We start from the raw sequence: 9,306 nt of genomic DNA, 5'->3' as shown, positions 1-9,306 counted from the left end.
TGATCACCTTTCTAGAGGTTCCAGTCAGTGTTTGTGCTCAGATTTCACAAAATGTGCTAAGCGTTTAACAGTGCAGGGCTCGCAGAGGAGATCCACTCTCCTCAGAATAATGAGAACCAGAAGCTAGCGCTGTGAAGACAGATTTCCACTGTACACCAAGCGCAGATTCGAGAGGTGACCTGCAGCATCCAAACTCAGCAGTAACATTTGCAAATGACTCATCTGTTCTTATTGTATTTGTTGAGTCATACAATAAATCTCGTGTTTCTCTTACATTTATCGCCATGTCCCCATGCGTCACATTTTGTGAGAAACGCTCGAATGGTAATGACTGGAGTAAAGTTATCTCCCGTCTAAGCGTTCATTGACCATGAAAACTGTGTCAAATTTTGGAAACAAACAGCAGGTCTGATGCCAAACGGGTCCCTCAAAGTTTCGAAGAGGCCAAATGAGATAACTGTTTTTCCCTTTTTTCTGTCAGAAGCTTGAAGGACTGGTCTGTTAAGCACATGGTATAGAAACACAAGAGTTTTGTTCTAACAGTCTGGGCATCAATTAACGGCATAGGTAGATGGAGGATAGCAGAATGAAGGACTCGCACAAAAGCAGCCACTGTGGCGCAGCAGCGCCTTTTGCAGCACAGTGTGTTGGTCCATGGTTTGATAAAGATCTCAGTTCCATTGGAGTCTGGGTTTACTGCTTCTTACAGGACAGCTTATAGAGATTTCAGACTTGGATTATGCTTCCTAACTCTGACATTTACAGACATGGGGTTTTGGATCATCCACACTCACAGGGGCATGGAAACATAACCCCCGCTGTCCAACTCCTCCACCCTACCATACTCCCCCTATCCTCCCTCTCCCTCCTATTATAACCAGACCCAGCTCCTATAAAGCTCCCTGGCTGGGCTGCGGTCCTGGCAGGCTGCTTGCATATCTGCTGGGCTCCGCTCTGCTCAGCTTGCTCTGGTCTTGGTGCCGGTTCTGGATGTGAATCTGAGCCCAAGGTGACCCACATCTGCTCCCCTGCACCCGTATGGTGCCAGCCATTAGGTTTTCTTAACACAGCAGCACCTGTGGTCTACCTGGCTTTAGTTGTATAGTCTGCTGTGCATTGAACCCGGTTTGTAAAACAAGGTGTTTCTTTTCTGACTGATATGTAAACAGCTGTTAATGCTAACGTTAGCTATGTAGCATTAGCAAAAGGTACAAATAACTGCCTCAAAAGTGAAGTGGCAGCTGTAGAATTTTTGCATCAAAGTCAGCACATGAACTCAGCACATCAGGAAACTGTTATCATCCCAATATGGACCGTATCGGCACCAGCGGTACTTGCAATCAAGGAAAGTTATATGTGAGTTCTAAGCTGGTAGTAAAAGGTTAAAACGAATGTAGCATGTTTTCTGCATTCAGGAGCTGCATGCAACATGGACAATGTTGTCAGAAGCCTTCATCAAGGACCGGTTGGACTGGAACCACTGATCAGTTTTGGATAACTGTTTTGTTTTGCAGCGCCCTCCTTTTAGCATACACACATCAACAAAGAGCTAAATGCGTGAATGCCAATGTGCCTTGACTGTTGCAAATCAAGCCAGACTCCCTGACTGTTTGTTATTGTTGTCCATGGTGAAATTGTCTCTCTGTCTATTGTGCAACTCATTTACCTCAAATGGTCCATGTAACCAGCCGTGATTGTCAGGAGTGATGAAAGAGAGCAGGGATGGCGGGATGAGCGGTCCCACTGGCCAGTCAGATGCAGTTTAAGTCAGGGCTTGGCTTCCTCTTGTCTCCCTGAAACCACAGCATGAAAACAAATGAACAGAACTGAGATTTTTAATTTCTCTCTTTTCCACATTTCAATTCAAAAAGAACGAAAAGAAATACAGCTACGTTCAAAGCAGTGCAGAATAAGACGAGAGAGTCACAGGTAAGTTGGATGGAAAGAAGGGAGAAATCCTGAGTGGTCAAGTGGTTGGAAATAGTGCCGCGTGGAGGCGGTGACAGGCCTCTGTGTGCGCGTCTGTCTTCTCCTGCAGCCCTCCTCATTTCTCTTTTCACCCTCTCTCTTTCATCTTTCATTCCTCAGGTCAGCGCCACCTCAGCCTGACACACCAAACACAACTGCCAAGGGAAAAACAGGATGGGCCACTGCTGACGACATCACGCCATCGGCTGCTAAGGTGGCGGCGGAGTGATGGCCCGTGTATGTGCTGTGTGTTCACGTGGGATTCTGTAGGTGTAGTGGAGGCTACGCTCGTCAAAGAGCTACTGTGACCCCACTTCTGCTTCATTACTCCCAATTTACCACTAAATATCCACGCAAGTGTGTGTGAAGTTACTTATGGGGTGATAGTAAGATGTCAATGGGCTTTCACCCACACTACACTGACTTAAAACCGTTCAATGGAACATTCAAACTCACTAATGGTTTCTAATGGTGAATGACATCAGAGCTGTCATGTTTCTTGTTATTTTTCACTTCTTCTCTTTCAATTCAGCCCCGGACTCTCTGTCACTCCTTAACTCTCTCCGAGGTGAAGCGTATGGGTCTGTATGTGGACCGCTGCAGCCCTCAGCCTCTCTTGGCCTGTGCGCTGATAGATTTAGGAGGATGGAGGAGAGTGTGACAAATGGAGTGGCGTTGCGCAGCGCAGTCCTGTACCTGCCTCCGTCTGCCTCCTTCTTCTCTGGGTGGAGGAGAAATGAAAACTGTGTGTCAGAAGAAGAAAAGACAGGAGAGGAGAAGGGAAAATATGACGGCTCACACCACAGGCCTTCCCGCCAGAACTGATACCAGCCAATACCTACATGAACTGACAGTGATTTTTGTTTTTTTATAAAGAAAACCATACAAACATTAACAACACGTGTTTCAAACACATCTCAGTCATGGTGTAGCCTATCATCGAAGTTACTCCTGAAATGAGGCGTCTCCCCAAGTTCCAGTGGTGTCAGCGATTTGGCTCTTTTCATTGTTGTATCTTGTTGTTGTCCATGAAAAAGCTGCCAAAGCTTCGACAGTTGTCTCAGACGTGAATGACGCAAGATTTACTTGTTGTCATGGAAATGTGAGTGAGTACAAGGGCCATGTCAGCTCAGTGGCTCAGGATCTGATTTGTGCAACATATCAATACAGGGACTGTTACATGTGCTGTTAACAGTGACTCGAAAATACTGATCACATACAAGGTATCAGAAATACAACCCGTATCTCCTAAAAACTACGTTCCTGTACATTTAAACCGCAGCGGAAAATATGTTTTGTTGGTGTTAACCAGATTAAGTTTAATTCGGTAATGTGAATTTACATATTTGTGTAAGTTGCAAATAAACGTGATACTGACAGATCATGGTCTGGTTTAATACAGAAAACAAGTTCACAGTGACTTCAGACAATCTTCAATGTGTTTATCTACATTTAACCAAAACCACCATATTTTCCCTAACCAACCAACCAGAGAGCTTTTGTTGCCCAGATGGGATTCTGGAGTGATAATGGTGTGCTGTATGCTGCCGTCACCCCAGCCACCTCCTACTGACTCCGCTGGCTTTAATAAATGTAGCGCTTCATTCATTTAGAAAATATGTTGCTGCCGAACATAACCCAGCCAGCGATTACGTTTCCTACAACTTGTTTTTGCTGTTGCAATTTAGTTTTATGGAAACTTAATTTTTCCAGGAGACAGGGTTGGAGACGTCAGTGACTTTCATATTTATGGCTAAGCTAGTCCAGGTCTACGTCAGTGATTTCAGATCACGGGTAGTTGTACCTCTTAGTGGTGCTTCTGCAGGTACAAGGTGGGAGTTTGGAAAGATTGTGGAGTAGCTCAACTAATTAGACAAAAATAGAAATGATGTCGTGATAATATGCACAAATGGTAGTCTGATTGCTCAGGTCAGGGCTCAGGGCAGCTGGTCGGCATGGAAACTCGCTAAAAGCCATAAAAGGATAAAGTAATACTGACTAATGGTTGAAACATCAATTCTCTGCTACTCAAAGACGTAATGGTACAAATGCAAACTTGATTGACTAAAGAAAAGACAAGAGTCGACTCACTTTCATTTATAAAGCACAAAATCCCAATAATCAATCACAAATATACGACAACCTCCTCGAACTGAAAGAGACAAAGTGCATTGAAATACTTCCATCAAGCATCCAAGCGACTGACGGGGACCTGAAGAAGCTGAACGTGAGCAGAGGATAAGAGGTTGCAAACATATGTTTGTTTGTGCAAGAATAAATAACAGAAATTGTTGCGTAGCTGAACCAATTCTAATAGCTTTGACCAATCAATTGAAATGACAAACACAGTACACATCGTCTCCTCTCAAACAAACAGAATGAGAGGAAGAGAGAGAGAGAGAGAGATGATGACTCAGGCTCTCCTCCCTACTCATCCATCGCTCTATCCCTCCATCTGGTTTGCGTTTGTGTGGATGTCTCTCATCCTGCAGCTCCTCCGCTACCCCTCCCAGACATGCTGCGGCTGCCAGCTCAGGACCGAGACAACAAGAGGTTCCCTGGACATAAGGTAGAAACATGTCGGTCTCTACTGACCCAGGAGCCGGGACCCGTTGAGATACACCGGACTGGACAGAGTGTTGGCGTAAATCTGGAAGGAACAGGACATCTTGTTCTGTGTAGGAGCAGTGGTCTGATTACCGGGGTGATAAAGTGAGCTAAATTAGACAGGCCTGGCTTTGGGATGAAATACACAAGGCTTTGGTTTCTATGTGGCCTAGGTTGGGATAGCAGCTGATGGTTCATGGCTGTAGCTGGGATTAGAGCAAGGGGAAAATGTACCGCCCTCTAACTTGGGCTCAGATCCTCTTGTCCGGGGAAAAGATCTGGCTCAATGACGGATGCATCACATTGTGTTTGGACGTCGGCGGGCTTGGCACGAGGCGCACGGTGACAGTTCTGACGTACTCTGGGGAATGACGCAGTAGCTCATCGATCATCCGCGCTTCCAAACGGTGTCGATAGGCCTCTGTGTGGAGGACAGAAGCCCAGACTAAGTTGAAGCCTCTTCGCTAAACACCAGAAAGAAGCGTCACTGAGTGTGATGGAGTGTGTCTGCAATGATGAATGGCGGCAGTCTGGGAAATCTATGGTCTTGTGTAATTTACTTGGGCTGAGAAAAGCACTGGTCTGGAATTGTCTTACTTTTAACCATTTGCAGCTTGACACCTGACTGATGCTTTTTGTGTCAAATGTTGAACCTCTTCTCCTGAAGGTGTGTTCAGACAGAAGATTTTCATGTGACTTTGACCATCGCACAGCCAATGGCCAAGCTAGCTAGCTGCAGAGACATCACCCGTGCCTGCAGAGGGTGTGTGTCGTGTTCAGCTCGGCCCGTGACTGAGCTCAGAACTCGCCACAAACTCCCACACAGTCTCCTTTTTTCCTCTTGTCTCCGTTAGTTTATGAAGCAGAACTGGAACACACGTAAACATTTTCTCTCAATATTGAAACATTTTCAGCTCTCATCGGTTTGCATCATCCCAGGCCAATTCGTGTCAAATCTTATCCTCACGTTAACTCTAAAACTCTAAAACTCACTTCATATTCTCTTTTACAGTGTTTAAATTGAAGTGTTGATATTCATAAAAAGATATATTTGTGGTTTTAAGAACCAAAAACCATCTAAATGTAGTTTTACATCTCCTCTCTCAGGATTCTCTCTGGAGCTCTAGTGGCCGAGCGCTTTGATAGTTTCACAGTATTAATAAAAAACCTAGACCTGATCCTTAATCAAAGAAGACGTGGACATCTGCCTTTATACTATATGGGACCTTTAAAGATGATATTACATTTTTAGCTGGAACCGCAGCAGCAGGGCCAGCCCTATAATGGTGAACGTCCCTGACTGACTGACTGACTGACTGACTGACTGACTGACTGACACATCTGTCTATGACTGTGTGCAAATGCGTCTTTCTGTTGTTAAAATAACAAAATTGGAGGAATTGTGCAACCTTTGTGAATGTGTGCTCCTGTCAGGCTGAATGTTAATGACTTGATGGTGTTTGCTGTATGAAAAGCATCAGCTGCAGTAAAACCTACAGACTCCACAATCACTACATATTGTGTCAAGATGAAAATGAAGGACCGTTATTTTTTATATTTAATTATTTTTCATTTTAAAAGGGGGAATGTTTAAAGGTTAAGGGGTGAAGGTTGAGGGAGAGAAAAGATGAGACAGGAAAGAGGGGAGAGTGAGGGGTGAAGGGGGTAAGAGGATTGAGGGGTAAAGGGGGGATGTTTAAAGGTTAGGGGGTGAGGGTTGAGGGAGAGAAAAGATAGGAGAGAGGATAAGGAGGGGTGAACGGGGTAAAGAGAATAGAGGGGTAAGGGGGGGTAGTGGGGTGGGTGAGGGAGAGGGAGGGGTGAAAGGGGTTAAGAGGATGGAGGGGTAATGGGGTAAAAGGTGTGTGTGTGTGGGGGGGTGTTGGGAGGTGGGTGAGGGAGAGGGTTGGAGGAGTTAAAAGAATGTCGCCTCTCTCGTCTCCTTTTCCTTCTCTCTCTTCTTCCGCTCCTTCGTCTCCATCCTCTCTTTCTCCTTTTTCTCCTTCATCGCTTTCCTCTCCTTCTTCTCTCTCTCCATCTCCTCTTTCTTCTCCTGCTCTTTCTTCTCCTTCCTCTCCTTCTTCAGCCTCTTTTCCTCCTTCTTTCTGATCTTGGCTTTGTCTTTGTCTGACTTTAATGCGAGCTCCTGAAAAGATGCAGACACAGCACATGTTGCAGTATTTTCTCTTTCAAAGGTTCAATCTGGAAGAAATTTACAATCTAACAAGTTAGAATTCCAATCAAAGCGATGGGTTGATGTGGCGTACCTGCAGCTCCACATTCTGCAAAATGAGGCGCTGGATCTCCTCCTCCGTGCCGCTGGCCTTCTTCATCCAGTCCGCCTGCCTGGTGAGCCAGCTCTCCTCTGTTAGTCTTCTCTGCTCCTGCAGCTCCTCCTCCTTTCTGGTCAGCTCACACCTGAGCTTCTCCTGCAGGGCGCTGATGTCTTTCTGCCTCTCAGTCTCTTTGTGCTGGATCTCAGCCTCAGCAGTTTTCATATTGGCCAGGTACTTAAGATTTTGGTCTACCAGGACCATGTTTTCAGCCCTGGCACTGGCGACGGCTTCGTCTCGTTCCTGGGTGATTTTTCTATTCTGCTCCTGCAGCTCCTCCTCCTTTCTTGACATCTCACACCTGAGCGTCTCCTCCAGGCTCTTGTTATCTTTTTGCCACTCAGTCTCTTTGCGCTGGATCTCAGAGTTGATGGTTTTGATGGTGGCCTGGTACTTAAGATTTAGTTCTACCAGGACCAGGTTTTCAGCCCTGGCCTCCTCTCGTTCCCGGTCGATGTGTGCGACCCTCTTTTCGCAGCTCTCCTGCAGCGCTTTGAGCTCGGCGACCGCCCTACGCTCCCTGGCAGCCAGCCGGCTCTCCCACGCTGCAGTGAACTGGATTATACTTTGGTCAAAGCCAGCGTCCATCTCCTGGACTCTAGCACACTCTTGCATCCACTGGACTTTGAATTTCTCTTTCTCTGCTTGTTGCAAACACAGGCGTTCCTTCAAGGAGCGGACCTCTCTCTCCTCCTTTCTCATTCGGTTGTCCTTCTCTTTGATCTCTGCCTCCAGGTGTTTCTTTGCCGCTCTTTCTGACTCTACTATCTTACTCATGCTGACCTTTTCACTTTGGGCCATGAGCAGATTTGACTGTAACGACTCCTTCTCTTCCAGGAGCCTCTTCTTCTCTTCTTCCCAGCTGACGACCTTGGTCGCTGCCTCTTGCTTCAGAGCTGCATTTTCTGCTTCCAGTTCTTGGTTTTGCCTCTTGGCATCCAGAAGGGCCCGTCTGAGGGCCTGCAGCATCTTACTTTGATGAAGGGGTTTTTTTGGGGCAGCATCCCGAGGCTGCTCTCGTCCAGGTGACTGAAAGACACAAACACACAGCACATGCAACAAGTAAAAATACAGTCCCATCCTAACTTTGGATACACAAAAAGAAACAGGAGCTCTTTCTTCTTTTGCACACAGCTGAATGAATTTTAGCCATTTACGTACATCTGCTTTTAAAGACACTGTAAAACTATTTTTATTCAGTGGCTTTAACCAACAATAAATTACATCATTTTCATGAAACCAAATGAATTTTTCTTCCATCAATACATTTTCCCTCCTTGTTAAAATTCTCAAAACTTTGAGTGTAATCACATGAAATTATATTGTACGGCACAATAGTGCAGTGATCTACTGACTAGTGTTTTCTGCTTAGAAAGTCTTACCTCATTTCTCCAAGTGCTAACGTTCTCCATTTCGCCGTACACAGAAATCCTAATAGCGTTATATTTATAGTGCTGTTCTCGTGGGTGTGGTCGAAGTGGAATGATCTTCTTGTGCTCCTGCGCTTGTATATACAGATACATTGGAACTGCCTGAAATTCCTTTTGGCTTTGATACATAACAAAGTTCCATAAGACATCACAATGGGGTTCGGAATGTGACGACATCATGGCAACCCAGAGTGTTGGCTGGGTCACATGACCTGGACTTGATTGATAGATAGATAGATAGATACTTTATCTTATTTATCCCTCAGGGGAAATTCATGTGTCCATTAGCTCATTGTTGATGATAATAATAATAATAATAATAATAATAATAACAGTTGATAATAAATAATCATCAATCGAAAAGAAATCCTACAGTGAGTGGTATAATAAAATTTAAGTCCAGTGGATGCAAGAGTGTGCTAGAGTCAAGGAGATGGACGCAGGATCTCATTTCTCCGAGTGTTTACCTGAAATCTTCTATGTTTTTATTCAATCACTCAGAAAACAGTCAGCCAATCAGAAGAGAGGATCTGAGCCTCTCTTCTGAAGTGGCTCGCCGACTAGAGCTCAAGAGAGAATCCTGAGGGAGGAGATGTAAAACTACATTTAGATGTTTTTTGGTTCTTAAAACCACAAATATATCTTTTTTATGAATACCAACACTTCAAATTAAACTCTGTAAAAGTGTAAAATACAGGCCCTTTAAAATATTTACAGACAATTATCTTCAATGGGCAGCAGAGATTCCTGGCTGGAATCAAAGGGTTAACAAAGAGTGCAAGGCATTAACACTACTCAAATTTTAATCTCAGCTGGTGCAGCTGATATTTTGACATTTAGAGAAAAGAAAAAACATCCAGCAGTATTTATCCCTCTCACTCAAACCAGCATGGCAAAACACGATTACCCTTTTGAAGCAGGCTGGAGTTAAAAGTACAAACTTTACCAGAAGTTATGTAACATGTCTG

General features: G+C 44.8%; 1 protein-coding gene across 1 annotated transcript; it reads right to left on the bottom strand.

Moving 5' to 3' along the window:
* Positions 1 to 4,555: 4,555 nt before the first annotated feature.
* Positions 4,556 to 8,320, bottom strand: LOC147819154 (uncharacterized). Its single transcript, XM_087173829.1, has 5 exons — positions 8,291 to 8,320; positions 6,843 to 7,937; positions 6,506 to 6,721; positions 4,878 to 5,039; positions 4,556 to 4,618 (listed from the first exon to the last, which is right to left on the bottom strand). Exons 1-5 carry the CDS (start codon positions 8,318 to 8,320, stop codon positions 4,556 to 4,558), a joined length of 1,566 nt encoding a protein of 521 aa, XP_087029955.1.
* Positions 8,321 to 9,306: the final 986 nt, after the last annotated feature.

This window comes from Seriola lalandi, unplaced genomic scaffold (assembly GCF_002814215.2).
Source record: "Seriola lalandi dorsalis isolate HSWRI2012SDOR001 ecotype SW California unplaced genomic scaffold, Sedor1 jcf7180002054282, whole genome shotgun sequence".
Classification (NCBI taxonomy): Eukaryota; Metazoa; Chordata; class Actinopteri; order Carangiformes; family Carangidae; genus Seriola; species Seriola lalandi.
This window is presented reverse-complemented; position numbering and strand designations above follow the sequence as displayed.

Excerpts from the sequence above, each read along its gene's own strand:
- LOC147819154 (XM_087173829.1), bottom strand. The coding sequence starts at position 8,320 with ATGGAGAACGTTAGCACTTGGAGAAATGAG. Across the intron at positions 7,938-8,290 it reads TTAGCACTTGGAGAAATGAG|TCACCTGGACGAGAGCAGCC; the intron begins GTAAGACTTTCT and ends TGTGTCTTTCAG. Across the intron at positions 5,040-6,505 it reads AGGAAAAGGAGACGAGAGAG|CGAAGAGGCTTCAACTTAGT; the intron begins GCGACATTCTTT and ends TCTGGTGTTTAG.